The following is an 18,757-nucleotide window of genomic DNA, read 5'->3' on the forward strand; positions in this document are numbered from 1 at the left end:
AAGGACACAGCAGGGGCAAAGGCTTTGAGATGGGAAGGCACCTGTGTGGCCAGATGATGCCGTCTGTATAATAGAATACTATTCAGACATTTAAAAAACTGACTTAGGAGGGGTATAATAACATGGGGAAGTGATTATGTTGGAAGATTCTATGGGGGCGAAAAGCAGGATAATGACTACTTCAGCAAAAGAATGGAAACAGAAAATCATGGAAAGAAATACTCCCAGAAATTGTTTCTAAATGTGGGTTCAGGAATTTAGGGAGAATGGGGATGGTTTTGTGCTCCCCACGCTGCTTGAACGATGGTCTCTGTGGGCTGGACGTGGGAGTCAGAGACCGTCTTGGCTTCTGGAACTGTATCAGCTGGTTCCCTGGGATCTAAACAAGCAGCCGCCCACCAGGACAGCCATCCCTCATCCGTTTCCTGAGCCTAGGCACACACACAGACATTCTGGGCGCGTCGTTGTCACACGCCTGGCGGTGTAGATTTGCATGTGACTCAGCCCGCAAAGTCAAGTGCAAGAGCTATAACTTTATTTCAGTGACTCAGCTCCATTGAATTTCTTACACCCTCTCCAGGGGCTGCAGTGAGCATTCATTAGGGCCACGGAGGATTCTGCATCTTCAGCAGGTTCTGGAAGGCTTTGACAGGGCCAAGGTATGAAGGGAGGGACATGGCACCTCCTGATCCCCAGGGGCTTTTTCAGTGCCTGGTGACACTGAGGGCAGGAAATTTCCCTGCTGAGGACATTTTTGCATGGATGCAAAAATTCTGCTTTAGGCATAAATGATCAGAGATGAAGTTGGCCTTTAATTTTCTTTGCCTGCAATCTTTGTCCAGTTTTATTAAGAGGATTGTTCTCTTGTAAAATGAGCTGGCCGCTTTCTCTCTTTTTTTCCCCTAGAACAGTTAGTATAATATATCTGCTCCTTGAAGTCTTAGTAAAACTCACATGTAGATCCTTTTTGATTATTGGTTTATATGGGTTTTCTAAAGGAATTAATTTTGTATTAAAATGCATTTTTCTAGAATTTTCTTTTCACTCTCAAACTCAATATTCTGCACAGAAAGTTTCTCATTAATGCCAGTGACAGGATTGTTCACCAGGCTCTGCAAAATACTTTGCATCTTCTGTTTTCCTCTCTTCATCTCATTTGCCACAAGTCGTGAGTAGAGGAAATACCTGCCCTACTGTCTGCATTCTCCAGATGGCGTTTGTTCTTAGTTCTCCTGAGAAATTAAGCAAGCAGACGATTGCCAATTAGGCTGTTATTTTTAATCAGAACAAATGGCTGTTATTGGAGCCAGATCTTGTTTTAAAGAGACTTGGAGGCTAGGATCTGGTCTTTTCATCTCACTTCTACCCATTTAGTTACTACTCAGAACTCAGGGGATGGCTGATAGTGACATCCCAGAGATGAATGGTCCAGGCACCATTTTCCCAATGGGTAAGACTGTGATTTTCTGTTCACTGAAGGAAGGGCATCCCAGATCACAAGTGGATCACGTGTTGACTTCTATCATTGGGCAGATGAGGAAACCGAGGCTCAGAGAAACAGTGGCTTCCCCAGGCCCCTCCCCATCATCAGGGGCAGAGCCAAGGGGCACAGGCTGCTGCCCAACCCACAGATTCCTGTCCTTCTCCAAAGCAGTAGAAAGCTGAGTCTTTTGTCTGCTAGTCGTAATGACAGCGTAACCATGGAAACGACTGTGCTTGAATCCTCAAAATAGACAGACACTTCTGCTTTTCACAGCACAGAGTCTGCCAAAAGCAAGGGCCGTGCCAAGAGACATGAAGATTCCCTAGAATAGGTGGTAATGACAGTCGCTCCCCCTGGTGGGCCCCCTACTCCGTGCCAGCCCCGTGCTGGGCGAAGCAGAAACCACAGGTGATGTTGGTCCAGGGCTTGCTACACACCAGGTGCTGCTCAAAGTTTACATCTCATTAAGTCCTGAGAGCTGTGCCATGATGCAAGTCCTCGATTATTCATTTTATAGATGAGGAAACCGAGTGTATTGTTTTCCCGTGGCTGCTGTAACGAATTGCCATGAACTCAGTGGCTTAAAACAACATGAATATATTCTTTGACAGTTCTAGAGGGCAGAGGTCCAAAATTCAGTGTTGTCAGGCCTGCATTCCTTCCGGAGGCTTCAGGGGAGAATCGGTCTCTATCTTTTCCAGCTTCTAGAGGTCACCTGTGATCCTTGGCTTGTGGCCTCTTCTGTCTTCAAAGTGCATCACTCCAACCCCCACTTCCATGCTGTCGTCTCTTCTTCTGCCTTTGACTGTCCTCCTTTCCTCATGATTACCAGTGGGCCAGCCCACCCGAGAGAGTCCAGGATAATCTCTGCAGCTGGAGATCCTAAACTTGCATATGCAAAGCCTTCTGTCATGTTAGGTAACACACGCACAGGTCCCAGGGATGAGGATGTGGCCATCTTTGGGGGCTGTTATTGTTTATCACACAGAGGCCCAGAGAGGTTAAGACATCCCCCTAAGGTCACACAGCTAAGCAGAGACTATTAAAGGCTCCAGAAGTCTCATGCCTATCAGCCTGTGCTCTTTCTCACTTACTCTTTACAGAAACCTTGAGAACAAAGAATGCTCATGGGAGTTAGGGGTGAACCAGGTTCATTTATAGGGGCGAGATGGGGTAGATTCTCAGAGCTCACCCCTGCTAATGGATCTGGGGTGGGAAGACCACACCCAGCCCTCTCTCTGCTGGGGAGGCTCCTGATGTCTAGGGGTGAGTCAGGGCAGAGCCCCCAACCGAGGGCACAGCCAGTGCAAAGGCCCTGCAGCTGGCTCCTGAGGCCCATGCGGCAGGAGCGGAGTCAGGGAAGGTGGGGGGTGAGGTCAGAAGTGCATGGAGAGAGGAGGACCCACGTGAAGAGGGCTTTACAGACCTTGGTGGGGTGCTCTGGGTTTACTCTGAAAGCACAGGAACCACGGGGCGCTTTGGCCTGGCTGTGTTTTAACAGGATCCATGGCCACCCCCTTGCTAATCCTGGAGCCCAAGGTGGGACTCGCCTGGACACACGTGTTCATCTTTCAAGTGGATGTTCTCATAATGTCAGAGCAGAGGAGGGGCCCGTTGCTAGGGCAGCCAGGAGCATGGACCAGGCAGGACCCATCTGTTCCTTCAGGCTGGTCTCCTCCTCAGCTCTCCACCTCCTCAGCCCCGCAGCCCCACCTCTGTCCGTCCGTGTTTCTTTCCAGGGTCTCACTGCCCTGCACCATTGTCCCTAAGCGTGGGGCTCAAGCCAGGGCCATTCTTCCATCAGCCCTGAACCTCCCTTCCTCCCAGTCCCACTTGGTCAGTTCTGCCTGCTCAGTTAACCCCCCACCTCCCCATCCATGCCCAGAGAAGACCATCCACAGGCTGACAAGAGCTCACAGCCCCACGGGGTAACCAGGTTATCCTCACTGATGCCATACAAGAGGGCACCCCTGGGCCATGCAGGCAACAAGGGGGAGCATTTGATTTCTTTGGCAAATAGCTGGACAAGCTGCACAGAGAACAGGATATTTGAGTTGGGGTTCTGAAGGATGTATAGGAGTTGGTAGGAAAAACAGGAAAGAAAAAAGGAGCAAAAACAATGGGAAAAACAACTCTTTTATTGAGCAGCCACTCAAGTGCCTCACTGGGCCAGGTGCTTCCAGGTGTTACCTCTGGAGGTCTCACCATGCTTGCCCCTCAGGTGAGGAAACTTGGGCTCAGAGAGGTTAAGGGGCTTGCCTGAAGTCACACAGAGCTTGGCTGCGCTCTGCTGCCTGGTATATGGCAGGGCAAGGGCTAGGATAAGGCGAGTGAGATGCCTAAGTCATGCCATGGAAGGAGACATTCATTTAAGGCGACCCCAAGAGTGAGCTGTTCAACGTGGCGCCTGCCCTTGGGGTCTGCTTGCCTCACCCTATTCGAGGCCCTGGGACCCTGGTGGGAAAGGGGGTCGGCATGTGGCTGCAGGAGGGGAATTTGGGTTTATGAGGCTGGAGCAGCAGGGCCCAGTTAGGAAGGAGCTTTGTCGGCTACATGTGGGAGCTTGAACCCTGGACCTGTGGGCACTGGGAGCCACAGAGGGCTTTAAGCAGAAGAAGGACACATCGGAGTTGTGCATGAGGCGGGCCCCACCTCAGGTTTCACTTCCCTTTTCTTGCATCCCAGGTGCTTCAGAACCTCCCCGGGGTCCCTTTCTTCACTCAGGCAAGCGTGACAGGGAGGGGGCTCCTCAGCCTCTCCAGTGTGTGACAGCAGCAACACCCAGAGGGGAGGGCGTGGTTGTCAGGGAGCCAGCTAGGGCCACAGGAGCCTTCATTATGCAACACTAGTTTTTAAAAAAAGATGGGCTGCTGTTCCAGAGCCTCTCAACTTTTCTGGGATGCCCTTCTTTAAACTCTTGTTGGCAATAATTACTGTAAAATGTCCTTAGTGATTCTGTCAATCAGAAGGGAGATCCCCTTTTCTCTTATTAATGCCCTGGAGATGTTCAGGCTGTGGGGGCAGGGGTGGGGATTGATACAGAAGATTCTGCAGTCTTTCGACAAAAATTTTTTTAAAAAGTTGTATTGAAAATTTCAACCCTACTCGGTGCCCTGTGGTGACATAAATGGGAAGGAAATCCAAAACAGAGGGGCTATGTGTATACGTATAGCTGATTCACATTGCTGCACAGTAGAAACTCACACAGCATTGTAAAGCAACTGTACTCCAAGAAGAATGAATTTTAAAAGCACATTAAAATAACAGCAACAAAACAATGTCATAGAAACGTTTGAAAAGAAAGCTGAGAACTTCTCCGTATAACTTTTTTCAGGCTTGTTAATGTCCCTTCCCACTAATCTTTTTCAATTCTGGTGCTTTTGTGCTTAAAACAAACCATCAGAAATGCCCACGGACAGCCAGAACTGAAGTTGCCGTGGGCTGTTGGGTGCTTCTGTTTTCAACTATGGATTCCATCATCCTCTCAGCCTTTGACCTTTGTGGCTTCCTGCTCCTTAAAGCTGGCAGAAGACACAGCTATGGCTCTGTGACATCCCATACAGATGCTCCTCTGTGATTCTGGCCCCCATAGGTCTACTGAACTCCCACAAGGCATGCTGGGAGCTCTGTAAGGTGCAGAGTGCAGTGAGTTGGACCAGACCTAGTGGTTTGGGTGGAGGCCAGAGGGAACCACTGAGGCAGGCAAGGGGTACAAAGTCGGGGTGCAAGAGACAGACCCCAGTTTATGCTTTTTATATTTTAAAAATTTATTTTATTTTATTTTTAATTGGAGGATAATGATAATTACTTTACAATATTGTAATGGCTCCTGTCATACATCAACGTGAACGAACCACAGGCATACATACGCGTCCTCCTCTTAAACCTCCCTCTCACCTCCCTCCCCATCCCACCCCTCTAGGTTGTCACAGAGCACTGGCTTTGGGTTCCTGGCATCACACAGCAAACTTCCGCCGGCTATCTATTTTACATATGGTAGCGTACATGCTAAGTCACCTCAGTCATGTTGACTCTTTGAAACCCTGTGCACATAGCCTGCCAGGCTCCTCTGTCCAAGGGATTCTCCAGGCAGAAATACTGGAGTGGGTTGCCATTTCCTCCTCCAGGGGATCTTCTTGACCCAGGGATCAAACCCGGGTCTCTTTATGTCTCCTGCACTGGCAGATGGGTTCTTTACCACTAGCACCACCTAGGAAGCCCAATGACTATGTTTCAGTACTACTCACTGTGCTTTTATATCTTACCTTCTGTCTGACCCCTAGCAGCAGAGATGCTGATTCCATCGGGAGAGAATTCCTGCCACATACCCGGGGAAGTACAGGGCCCCACCCAGGTCCCTGCTGAGAGTGTGGGGTACACTTCTTTCAATCCGTCTGCCCTCTTTCCCCCAAATATTAGGTCCATATCCCTGTTCATTTAAAGACTATACAGATTCTCAATGCTTTATTTTAAGTAGGGAATCAGTATTGAATTTTTTTTTTTTTTCTTTACTCCAGGCATCTGAGAGAAGAGGGAAATGTTGTTGATTTAATTTGGGGCTTAACAAAGAAACATGAATGTTGATGTCTGCAGAAATAAAGGTGTCAGTTTAATTACTATTACCAGGTACAAAACACAATTATGTGAGATGACCAGTCAAAATTCAGAGGTTTTAGAGGCTAAAGGTGACCCACCAGGAGTTCTCCTCACCACCACAGGGAGCAAAATCCTGGAGAAACCCACAGCTCGCCTTGCCCGCCCTCTCTCCAAGCCCTGCTGTGTCTTCCCATTGCCCGTGGGGTGATGCCCTTCCCCTGGTTTACAGTTCCAGGCTCACGCCTTTCTCAGTCCCCATGGCCTTCAGTTCATCGCCGCCCCAGGGCCTTTGCACGTGATATGACTTCTGCCTGGAGTTCTCCTCCCTGGTATCTCACTTCATTCACATCTCTGCTCAGATGTTCTCTCCCATAGAGGCCCCATCCGTCCAAATCACCAGCCCCTCGTTCTCCCTGTCTCCTCACTTGCTTTGTCTTTCTTCCCAGCACCCACCACTGCCCCCACAGTACTGCATGTCACTGAGCTTCACTGTCTGTTTTTGGGAGGAGAATGGGGGCCCCAGTAGAGTGGGGGCCTTGTTCAATGCAGCATCCCGGGCCCTTAAACAGTGCCTGGCTATGGTGGGTGCTCAGCATGGACTGGCTAACTGAGAGAACGAATGCATGCCTGCAGACATGAGCACGTGAGACCATCAGATTGGCCTTGAAATGTTCCCTGCCACCCTGCAGAGGGGAATCTGGGCAGGGGCTGTATTTCTGGGAAAGGCAGGACCTTGGACAAGTGGGAAACTGGGTTCCCAGATGGGGTATAAGGGGCTGGGACGAACCTGGCAAGTGGTGTATGAGAAGTCCCCATAGAAGAGGCACCAGTAGATGGGGCACTCTGGTGAGCCTCTGAGGACATGTGGTCAGCTTTGTGCTCCCTGTTTGAAGCCTGGAGGCTCATAGCAGGCCAGCAGGCAGGACAGTCACCCAGTTGGTGCCCCGTGGGGGCAGCTGGACAGGTCATCAAACGTTTGAGTCCTTCTAGACTGGCTGGATATGGCTGCCCACCCACCACCCCATCCTCTTACCTGAGCCCAGGGCCATCCATGGCCCAGGTCCTAATTGGTCATCAGGGACCATAATGTCTATCCTGCTGCAGGACCAGGGCCACTATAGGGTCTGATTGGCCAGTGAGGGTGTTGGTCGGCAAACTGGTGGGACAGCCAGCAACAGACCTGAGCCTGGAAGAGCTCGTCCCGCTGCACAGGGACCTCTGTGTGTCAGGAAGGCCAGGTTACAGAGGCGGCAGGGAGGGGACACTGCTTGGGGACCCTGCTCTGGGATGTCTGGTAGGGGCAGGAAGCGCTCATCTTCAGGGGCCAGGAAAGCAGTGTCCTGTGTGGAGCAGCGGGCCTGCAGTAATGGGAGGTGGGAGGCCAAGGGGCCTCACAGGTTGTACTTGTGGAGGCGAGATCTGGTTTTGCTGCAACCCCTGTGGCAGCCAAACAACACACCTCAGAGTGGGATTTGGCCATGTGTGCCCAGCACACCAGGAACAGAGGCCCCTGAGCCAGTTAGAACCGCACAGGGTGCCCCGCCTGGTCCAGAGCGTGGTCCAGCACCTTCCAGGATGCTCGGACGCCTCACGGTCCTGGAGTTCAGAATCGCCAGCAGGAGGCAGCAGAGAGCAGCACGGTGAGCACCGCTACTCCACCACTTCCAGCTCTGAGACCGCCGGCATGGCTTTTAACCATCCATGCCTCAGTTTCTTTGGCTATAAGAAGGGAATATTACTGTACCGACCTGACATTTCTACTGGGGGATTCAGTTCAGTTCAGTCGTTCAGTCGTGTGTGACTCTTTGCTACCCCACGGACTGCAGCACGCCAGGCTTCCCTGTCCATCACCAACTCCTGTAGTTTACTCAAACTCATGTCCCTCCAGTCGGTGATGCCATCCAACCATCTCATCCTCTGTCGTCCCCTTCTCCTCCTGCCTTCAATCTTTCCCAGCATCAGGACCTTTTCCAATGAGTCAGTTCTTCGCATCAGGTGGCCAAAGTGTTGGGGGATTGATAAGGTCATGTTCGGGAAAGTTCAGCGCAGAATCTGGCTCAGAGTAAATGCTCCATAAATATTGTTCCAAGAGCTAGTTCTTCCCCACTTGGAGGATTCATTCGGGCGTGTGCTTGCCAGTATTAGTTATAGGTTTGATGAATGAATAAGCGACTGCATGAGCGCAGGGCAGAAACGGAGCCGTCTGTTCTAACCTCACAGGCGGGAGCAGCCCAGTGACCTGGTTGTTTCTGTCTCCGCAGTATTTGAAGAGCCCGAGGACCCCAGTAACCGCTCCTTCTTCTCGGAAATCATTTCCTCCGTGTCAGACGTGAAGTTCAGTCACAGCGGCCGGTACATGCTCACCCGCGATTACCTCACGGTCAAGGTCTGGGACCTGAACATGGAGGCGCGGCCCATAGAGACCTACCAGGTGGGCGCTGCGACCTGGAAAACCTGGGAGCCCTTCTGTGGGTGGGAGACCCCCAGCCCTTCCCTGTGCTTTTGCATGGAGGGGCTTTCCCAGCTCAGTGGCTTTCATCAGCCCATTTTGCAGGTGAAGACACTGAGGCTCAAGAGATCAGGCAGCTCATCTCATGTAGCTCAGCCTCACCTCACGGGGTACTGCGGGTCCTCTGCTTGCTGGCTTCTGCTCGGAGCCAGGGCTGTGATTAGGCCTTCAGTTCAGGCCCCAGGGGACAAAGATGAGCCTCACACTGGGCTCAATTTGAGGGTGCAGATGACGGCTTCCCTCCCCTGGAGCCAATGTCTGCAGTTCCACCATTAAGGCAGGTTAAGCACTGCCCTTTCCCAGGGAGCATCCTTAGCTGGTGATGCAGTGGTGAAATGGGAGCTTGGTACATTTCTAAATCTTCAGGGCAGGCTTTTCAGTCAGGCCTATAGGATGAAGCCTGGGACACCTGCCTGGGAAGGTGTTTATTATTTTTCTGCTATGATTCATCCATATATATGAGGGAATGAAAGACAAAATTCATGTGATGTTACAATTTGGTAAAAATATAGGACTGTTTTAAAGCTGCTTTATAGCTGCTCCAGTTATGTTTCTAGCTGGGACAATCTGGAAGGCTTCTTGGAGGAGGTGACATTTGTTCTGAACCTTGTAGGAATCAGTCATGCAGATAAGAGTGGGAAAAGACCTCATCAGAAGACCCAGCCAAATTCTTATAGTGTCACCGAGCATCAGGTGTACACAGGGTGCCACATACACTTGTGACCTCTATTCCTTACTGCTCCTGTGAAGAGGGCACCATGGGCCCCGTTTGGCAGGAAGGAACCTGGGGTTACTGGGAGGTGATGATATGGGGAGCTGCCTCACAGCTGGGCAGTGACAGACTTGGAGCCCAGATGGGAGCCCTACAGCCCCCTTCCCTGTCCTCCGTCCTGCCAAGGCCTGGCGTACAGCATGTCCCAGGAGAGGGGCACAGAGCTGAGAGCAGAGGATTGGGGTTCAGAGTCTGACCTTGGACATGTATGCTCCTGGCAGCCCCATGCCCACAACGATGTCTCAGAAGGTTCTGGCACACACCCCCACCCCAACCCCCACCCCAACTTCTGCAGGACAATGGATTCATGAAAGGACTCCTTTGTTAGCCACGTGTGTTTACCAGAAGTCCTGCCACTCCCTCCAGTTCTGACCCAGGCAGGCCTCCTGCTCCCATGGCACAACCCAGGAATAGATCAGCTCCTCCTCGACCCTCAGGAGTGGCAGGGGTCAGAGACTGGGGCAGGAATGACATGGCCCCTGCTCAGGCCTGTGGAGTGACTGGATCAGCTCCTTCTCGACCCTCAGGAGTGGCAGGGGTCAGAGACTGGGACAGGAATGACATAACCCCTGCTCAGGGCTGTGGAGTGACTGGATCAGCTCCTCCTCTGACCCTCAGGAGTGGCAGGGGTCAGAGACTGGGGCAGGAATGACATAACCCTGCTCAGGCCTGTGGGGAGGACTGTTCTGATGCCTTCCTAGAGGCTGTCCAGGGACATGAGTGTTCCAACCCCCTTAGTAGGCCCCCCACCAGCCTTTCATGTCCCTAGAGTTAGCAACGGCCCACAGACCCTGAAACTAGATGTTGAATATGAGCATTTTGTGGGGGGGAGGGTCCAGAGTCTTCAGATTCTCAAAGCACATGCTGCTGCTGCTAAGTCGCTTCAGTCGTGTCCGACTCTGTGCGACCCCAGAGACGGCAGCCCACCAGGCTCCGCCGTCCCTGGGATTCTCCAGGCAAGAACACTGGAGTGGGTTGCCATTTCCTTCTCCAATGCATGAAAGTGAAAAGTGAAAGTGAAGTTGCTCAGTCATGTCCGACTCTTCATGACTCCGTGGACTGCAGCCTACCAGGCTCCTCCATTCATAGGATTTTCCAGGCAAGAGTACTGGAGTGGGGTGCCATTGCTTTCTCCACAAAGCACGTGAGGACCCAATAAAGCAGGAGAATCACTGCTCTAGAGGACAAGGCCCAAAGCTGGTTGCTTGGCCTCTGGCCCTGCTGGGGTCCAGCCCCAGCTGATCCAGGGTATTTGAAGGAGAGAGGGCATAGGCGACCTATTTATTTAAGTATTTATCAAAGATATAAAGAGTAATAGAATGAGAATAGCTCAGTGAGGAAATTCAGTGGAGAAAAGAGGCTGAGTACCTTGGTTTACGCAGGAGACCAATAAAACTTCAAGGCAAGAAGTTTGCACCACTTACGTAGGCCACAGGCGTCCTTCCATTCTCCCGAAGGAAAGGAGACACTGAGGCCTCTCCGGTCGGATCTTAGAAGCTCAGGCATAATTAGTAAGCATGGTGGGTTCCACGCTCCAGATGGAGACTCAGCCAGAGTGAGAGAGAGAGCGACATGGGGAGACCAAGTTTCGGTGAACAAGGCCCGCACTTTATTTTCCAAAGTAGTTTTTATACCTTAAGTTATGCATAGAGGATAATGGGGAAAGGGGTAGAGTCATACAAGGACAGCAGTTCCTGGTTCTAATCGAGGCCAGGCTTTCAAACTTATATGCAAAAGTTCAGGTGAATTACATCATCTTCTGGCCAGGAGGCCTGTTAACATTGTAAGAAACTTATTTTTCTCTAAAGGTGATTATTCCAAAGTCAGGAGCCACCCTCCAAAAGCATTAGATAAAGTTGCATTCCTAAAGGGCACAGGTGTGGTGGGCTCAATCAAGAAAAGAATTAACTCAAGGGTCCAAGGTTACAAACATTGAGGCTACTACTTACATTTCTATACACCCATTATATCAATCAATACACTGCCAAGGACACAGTAGGTAAGGGGTATGGAGACTTAGCAGCAAACATTGGCCCAATAAGTGAAAAACCCTTCACCAATACAATTTCTAATCAATCTTTTAACTACTCAAAAGAATCTGTGTTTAGACAGTTTAGAACATCTGCCTCTCACAGTTGGGAGGCTCTGAACAATCACATGTGGCCGGAAAAACCTATTCAGGCAGGCTAGAGGATTTCCAAAGGAGTTTGTAGGTTGAAACACTGTCACACCCAGGAATTATTAACTGGAGCTGTAAGCTAACTCTTTTTTCAGAGAGAGGTAGTGGGGGACAGCCCCCCGTAAAGTCAGAGGTGTAGGTGAAAGCACAAAGCAGAAAGTAGGCAGACTCTGGTTTTGGGGGTAGATGCTCGAGAATTTCCAGGTGGACTCCTGAGGCTTGATCCCGCCTTTGCATATGCTGAGCCTCCTTCCTCATGACCTTTGTCATGGGCGGAGTTCCTCACGCTGGCTCCCGGCAGTGATAGAATTCCAGTTGAACTATTCCAGATCCTGAAAGATGATGCTGTGGAAAGTGCTGCACTCAATATGAAATATGCAATATGCACTCAAAATGCAATATGCCGGCTCCCAGCATGGCCCCACTGACCTCTTGATTCTCAAATAGTAATAGCTACATAAAACCAACGTAGCACCTGATGTCTTTAGTTGTTATGCACTAGAAATTGTGTATTGCAGATTTGTGTTTGGCTGACTTGCAGTGCTGAATAGATAAGAGCTTTTCTCTCTTTATGAGAGGCTGGAGTGTCCCAGAAGAGTGAGTGGCTTCCCGACGCATTCAGTGTTGCAACAATGACTTTGGTGATTTAGTTCCCCATCATTTGCATGTTGGTTTTCTACCTCCCTCAGTGATACCTCATGGTGGGAAAATGGCTGCCACAACTCCAGGAACGATGCCAACCTTCCAGGCAGGAAATAAGAGGACATGTGAAAGGCTGTGCTGGTTGGATCTGTGGCATATTTTATTAGGAACACAAAAGCTTTCCCAGAACACTCCTCAGAAGACCTCTTTCAACTCGTTGGCTAGGATGAGCCCATGAACACACTGGGAAAATTAGTAGTTTTTTGGCCTCTGTGGTTGAAGAAGGCAGGGAGAAAGGGGTGTTGAGTCAGCTGGCCCTTGGCACGTGCTGCACTGATCTAAGACCTTGGCACATTTTCCTCTTCTAAGCCTCCCTGCTGCCCTGGGAGGTGGGGACAGTGTCCTCTTGATCCCATTTTATTTGGAGAAAACTGAGTTAAATGGCATATCTGTGGTGGTGGAGTAGCAAGCAACGGACCTTAGATCAGTGCTCACATCTTCCTTACACGAGAGCCCACGCCTTTCCTTACCCTGCCACCAGAGGGCAGGAGGCACTCAGTGCGCAGGAGACAAGAGCACGTGTGTTTGGACGAGTGCATCAGTGAGGCTGCCTTGACTGCACAGAGCACACGCACATGCCAGCCTGGAGGGTGAACGTGAGCACCTCACAGTCTGTGGCCGGGGATGAGGCCAGGCACCGTTTATCCCATTCACCTTAGTCGCTCCACACCCTGGGCCGGCGTGCCGTGCCCCGATAGACCCTGGGCTCAGAGGGAGGGTAGGAGCCCCCGCCTCACCCTCCAGGGTCCCAGACGACAGGAACACAATGAGCCTGAGCTTAGTGTGGCCGTGCGTCAGGAGACCTCAGGCCACAGACACACACCACAGAAGAGTCACCAAGGACTGTTACGGAAGCAGAGTAGAGAAAGGGGAATGGCTGGGGGAGGGACCCCGCTCTTTATTTCAGACAAGTGGCCCACCTGGGGAGCCCAGCCACACCATCTCCAGTTGCCTCTAATACCACTCGTTTATTTTTTAAAACTGTATTGAGGTCCTGTGATGTGCCAGGCCCTCTGCACTGCACTGGGAAGTTGCTGGGGAACGAGACAAATAGATCTAGCTGGAGGGGCATCCATTCCAGCAGGGAAGATGGCCAGAAACCAAGCAAACAGGTCAAATAATCACAGGCTTCCCAAAGGATGACAACTAAACCAGAGGCTGAGGCAGAGGAAACAGAGGTGCTGAAGCCTAGGAGAAGTAAGGGCATGAGCCCTCTGCAGGGAGGTGTTCCCAGAGGTGGGAACGGCAGGTGCCAAGGCCCTGAGGCAGGAACATGGTTAGTGCACGAAAGGAATGGTGAGGAGCCGGCTGGAGCAGAGTTAGCCTGTGGGAGGGAAGAAAAGCCTGAGGTCAGAGAGGTGACCAGGGGGACTTGTTTGCCCTGGAGGGTTTTGAGTAGAGGCATGGCATGGTCCAGCTTAGTTTCCAAGGAATCTCTCTCGCTGCCTATAAGATAGACCAGTGTTGGAGGGTATGGGGAGCAGACACAGAGCTACCAGGAGGGCTTTTGCAATAAGCTGGGTGGGGGTGCTTGGAGCAGGCTGGCAGTAGGACGGGTGTGGTGAGAAGGGACTGGCTCCAGATCACTTTGAATTCTGGACAAGCTGAGTGTAGGTGTGACAGATAAGGAAAAACAGGTCATTTGTACCCTTTGTACCAGCGGAAGAATGCGGGATAGAAGGGCGACCAGGGCTCAGCCGTGCTCATCCTTGTAGACAGCTAGACAGTTCAGTGTGGGCTTCTGGGAGAGAGGTCCTGGCTGGAGACAAACATCTGGGTGATGTCAGCCTATGCACAGAATTTAAACCAAGAGCACAGGTCAGGTGGGAAGAGAAGGGCGGGAGAGCAAGCTTTGTGGGCAGGGTGGGCAGGGAACCTTCTCTGGGGAGCGGTGTGTTGGCCAAGGCCAGAGGAAATCCTGGGTTAAGAACCTTCCAGTCTGGCAGAAATCAAGCCAATATTGTAAAGCAATTATCCTTCAGTTAAAAATAAAGAAAAGCTGCCTGAAAACAATAACAACAACAGCAAAATCACAATCATGAAAAAATAAAAATAATTAAAATTGATTCTGAGACAAAAAGAAAGAAACTTCCAGGCTGTGGGGTCAACATAAACACAAAGTCAGGGCAAGAGCCTCAGGTGCCCTAAGGAAAGAGTCAGAGAGAGATGTGTAGTCTGGGGAAATCCAGGGAGGCTGTCAGAGGAGGAGTTCGGTGTGCTCAGCCGCTCAGTCGTGTCCAACTCTCTGCAGCCCCATGGTTTGTAGCCCACCCAGCTTCTCTGTCCATGGGATTCTCCAGGCAAGAATAACTGGAGTGGGTAGCCATTCTCTTCTCCAGGGGATCTTCTAAGACCCAGGGATTGAACCCATGCCTCTAGCGTCTCCTGCATTGGCGGGGGGGTTCTTTACCACTAGCGCCACCTGGGAAGCCCTGCTAGAGGAGGGGACCTCCTCTAAAGCTGAGTTTTTAAAGATGAATAAGAGATTCCCAGACAGAAGAGGATGAAAACCTGCTTTTTCCTTCTCCCTCCACCATCACTGCCTAGCAGGAGTTGGACATTTCTTTCTCTCCATCCCTCTGTAGGTAACTGGGGTCACAGATAGCTCCCCGGTGCTTTGCCCTGCATCCGTCTCCTGGAATCCTCACACTCTTCTCCAGGGCAGGTGTCTCATGACCCCCTTTTCAGACAGGAAACCTGAGGCTCCAGGCAGCTAAGTCACTCTCCTGGGTCATGAAGACACACAGAGCCAGGAGTTTAGGCTTCATGTTACTCATTTACCTGCCTCTCCCCCACCCAGGTGACTCAGTGGTAAAAGAACCCGCCTGCCAATGTAGGGGACTCAAGAGATGTGGGTTCGATCCCTGGATCAGGACGATCCCCTGCAGTAGGAAATCTAACCCACTCCAGTATTCCTGCCTGGAAAATTCCATGGACAGAGGAGCCTGGCAGGCCATAGTCTATGGGGTCTTCAAGAGTTGGACACGACTGAGCACGCATGCACTCCCACCACCCAGAGGCCAGGGCCATGTCCCTGAAGAGAGCTGGCATGCAGGAGGCCCTGTGGGCACAGAGCTTGCAGGATCGGGTCACCAGTTCTCCTGTGATGCCAGGCTACCCTGGGAGAGGATCCTGGTCTTCCACTTGTAAGCTGTGTGACTTCAGGCCAGTTACTTAACCTCTCTGAGCTTCAGTGCCTCATCTATAAACAGGACAGATAGCACCTACTGAGGTTACACTTGAGAGACCTGTGTGAACGTCCTCTTTTCTCCATGATGGTCACCAGTGTGCTCAGGGTGACTATTGTCCCCAAAGGACAAGACCCTATACCCATCACTTACATTTGATCCCAGAACAGCCCATGAGGTGTGTGCTCTTATCACTTTAAGGAGGCACAGACCACGGCTCAGAGAGGTAAAGTCACTGTCTAGGGTCACACAGCCAGGGAGGGGCAGAGCCAGGAAGTGGTTCCCTTCGGTGTTGTTCCCCTCGTCACTGTGACTGTCCCCTGTCTGGCCACAGCTCAGGGGTTGGCCATGTGCCAAGCTGTGGACCCTTCCCAGTGATCAGGGCTGAGTCAGGAGTGCCATCCAGACCCCGGAGGGCACAGCCCTGCTCAGTGAGGCCCTCCCCATGGAGAGGGGACCAGGACTCTCCAGGCACCCCCTTGACTCACCCCATCGTCCCCTTCTCCCGCCAGGTCCATGATTATCTTCGGAGCAAACTCTGTTCCCTGTACGAGAACGACTGCATTTTTGACAAGTTCGAATGCGCCTGGAATGGGAGTGACAGGTAACCTCAGACCTTGGACCTTCGTCCTGTGGGCTCAGTTGCTGATATGGTTGAAAGGTTGTTGTTGAATCTCTGTACACCTTCTGCCCCGGAGGAGAAGAATTCAACTGCCAGAGACAAATTTTGCTCAGGGCTTTTTATTAAAGTATAAAGGAGATAGAGAAAGCGCCTGGACATAGGCATCAGAAGGGGTAACCTCAGTCTTTAGCTGGATGTTATATAGAGCAGTCTGTTAATGAAAGAAAGGAATGTCTTAAAATTCAGAATGGCACCAGGCCCCTCACCCATAAGATGCATTTTGGGATAATCTTGTACCAAATGGATCCTGGCGATTAACTTGAATCTTGAAGAAGGGCAGACCACCATACAAATAGTTTCATTTACATAGATTAGGGAACAATATCTGAGTATACCATACTGGTTTGTTAGGTTCCAGCCAAGAGGCGGAAACTTGGAGACAGAATTTGGTGTTCATAGTACATTAGCATAGCTTAAGACAAACATTTCTAAGAAAAGGCATTGGTTATCTCTAGGCTGAGAATAGCTCTCAGAAACCAGGTGTCATTATCACACAGTATTTTAAGAGAAACCTCCTTTAAATCTGTATAGAGAAAAAAATATTGCTAGTTTGTTTCCTCCTGCCGCTTAAGAGAAATAAAAATGTCTGACACTTGCAGGCTATTTCCTCTATTTGGAGACCCCTGGCCTTCCTGCCTGTTACCCTCTCATGGTGTGGGGGGGTTAGGCGGGGCCAGAGTTCCCTGTTATCCAGCCAAAGGAATCAAGGTGTTCCAAGGAGCCCTGGCCTTTCTGGTAAGCAGGCTCAAGCTCTCAGCTCTCAAGTTCAAGGATGGAAATGAAACTTCACATTCTGAAACTACATCCATTTGGAGCCCCATTCTCCTGAGCGGTAGTGGGAGCATCTTTAGCCAATTCTGGGTACCTCACCACGCAGCCCCTTCCCCAGGTTGTCAAGGGTGACGGGTATATCAGTGCCAGGTCCCCCATGGAGCAGAAGGCTTTAGCCACTGTTCCACACCCGCCTCCAGCTATTATGGCTTCTGCTTCCGGCCCACAGGGGCTCCAGAGAGCACTTCCAGCTCCTGCATCTTCTGGGACAAGGGGGCTTCCACAGGTGCACCTGCCCCTCACAGCCCTGCCCACCTGGGAAATGGACCTGAGCCCGACTTGAGTTCCTGTTCCCCCATCACCTGGCTCAGCCCAGGGCGAGTGTGGACAGGGAAGGTCCAGGGCAAGGACTTGGGTAACAGACCACACAGAGATGAAAACCACATTGGGCCGGGACATCAGCACGTCACCCGTCACACTTCACAACTGGAGCAGGGCTGTGATGGGTGAGAAGGGACAGGGTGCAAGCCGGCAGCCTCCATTCGGGTGCATCCAGGGGTGTGGACTCCATCAGTCCCAAGCTTCTGGCCATAAGAAGGCTGGGCTCTAAGTGTGGCTGGCATCGCCGTGGTCCTGTGAACCTTCGTGCTGCGATGCTGCATGGCTATGAGCACAGGCCCCCTGGGACCGTCAGGAAAGGTGGGTGGGGGGAGTGGCAGAACCACAAGGACAAGACCTGAAGGGCACCCCTGGGAGCAGGCTGGCCCCAAGTGGGACCAACCTGCTATATCCAGGGGTGGAGGAGCCCCTAGAGCTGCTGCCAACATCCTGGGGCTCACCTGGCTGAGGGATCTCCACGTGGACAGTGCTCTCATAGGGACTGGAATGGTGGGCACAGGGGGTCCACTGAAGGATGCTTAGAAAAGCAGGTGGAGGCCCTGGCCTGGGACGGGACTGATGCTGCTGGGTCTCAGGGACACAGTGCTCCCTCCGGGAGCCTGCACCCAGGCTGACAAATTGGGGGTCCCCCAGCGAACACCGGCAGCAGGTCTGGGAGTCTATTAGAGTCTCAGAAGACAGACTCAGTGCTGGAAAAAGGGGATCCCAACACTGCTCAGTGCGTGTGTGTCTGTCTGTCAGTGTTGGGCTCCCTACTGGTTGTGACCATTGCCCGCCCTTCCATCACGTCACCACCAGAGGGCAGCCATGAACAGTGAATTCTGGGTTTCCAGCTACGACGGGAGCCGCCTTCTCTTCCTGTCTTTCCCCGGCCCAGCCTGCAGCTCAGCTGTCCTGCCTCTCACCCACCTCTTCCTGCCATGCCAGCCACCCCAGCCCTGGCAGTCCCTGCCACCCACCTCCACAGCCCACTCTGCTCCCACCCCCCTGGAACCCTGACTGCATTGTACCTGGCTCACTCCTGCTGTCACTTCAAATGACTTACTCAACCCAAGGCCACCTCCTCCAGGAAGCCCTCAGGATGTTCCTCTCCATCTCGACACCCCCAGCCTCCCAGGTTTTCCTTCTGTGTCTTTGCATTTATTACACATTTTCACCTTGCCTCTTTCCCACTGGTTGGAGTGCCCCTGGAAGTGGGACTGTAGCTCAGCCCATTCTAAGCCCCTGAGTTGAAGCCTCAAAAGTGTCCAGTCAACGACTGTTGACGTCCTGGAAGGCAAAGGGATGTGCCACTTCCTTCCACTTCATCACCACCATCCTATGAGCCCAGCAAGCCCCGTAGAGGAGGTGTGTGTGTGTTAGTCACTCCGTTGTATCTGACTCTTTTCGACCCATGGACTGTAGCCCATCAGGCTCCTTTGTCCATGGAATTCTCCAGGCAAGAATACTGGAGTGGGTTGCCATTCCCTTCTCCAG

General features: G+C 51.7%; 1 protein-coding gene across 2 annotated transcripts in view; it reads left to right on the forward strand.

Annotated features, from left to right (window-relative positions):
• PPP2R2C (protein phosphatase 2 regulatory subunit Bgamma) overlaps nt 1–18,757 on the forward strand; it is a 168,645-nt gene that overhangs the window by 138,513 nt on the left and 11,375 nt on the right. For both annotated transcript variants that reach the window (XM_070372669.1, XM_070372670.1), the window contains exons 7-8: nt 8,341–8,510; nt 15,942–16,033. In XM_070372669.1, the coding sequence (XP_070228770.1) occupies nt 8,341–8,510; nt 15,942–16,033 (262 nt within the window). The remainder of the gene's footprint in view (nt 1–8,340; nt 8,511–15,941; nt 16,034–18,757) is intronic.

Source organism: Bos mutus, chromosome 6, assembly GCF_027580195.1.
Source record: "Bos mutus isolate GX-2022 chromosome 6, NWIPB_WYAK_1.1, whole genome shotgun sequence".
Classification (NCBI taxonomy): domain Eukaryota; kingdom Metazoa; phylum Chordata; class Mammalia; order Artiodactyla; family Bovidae; genus Bos; species Bos mutus.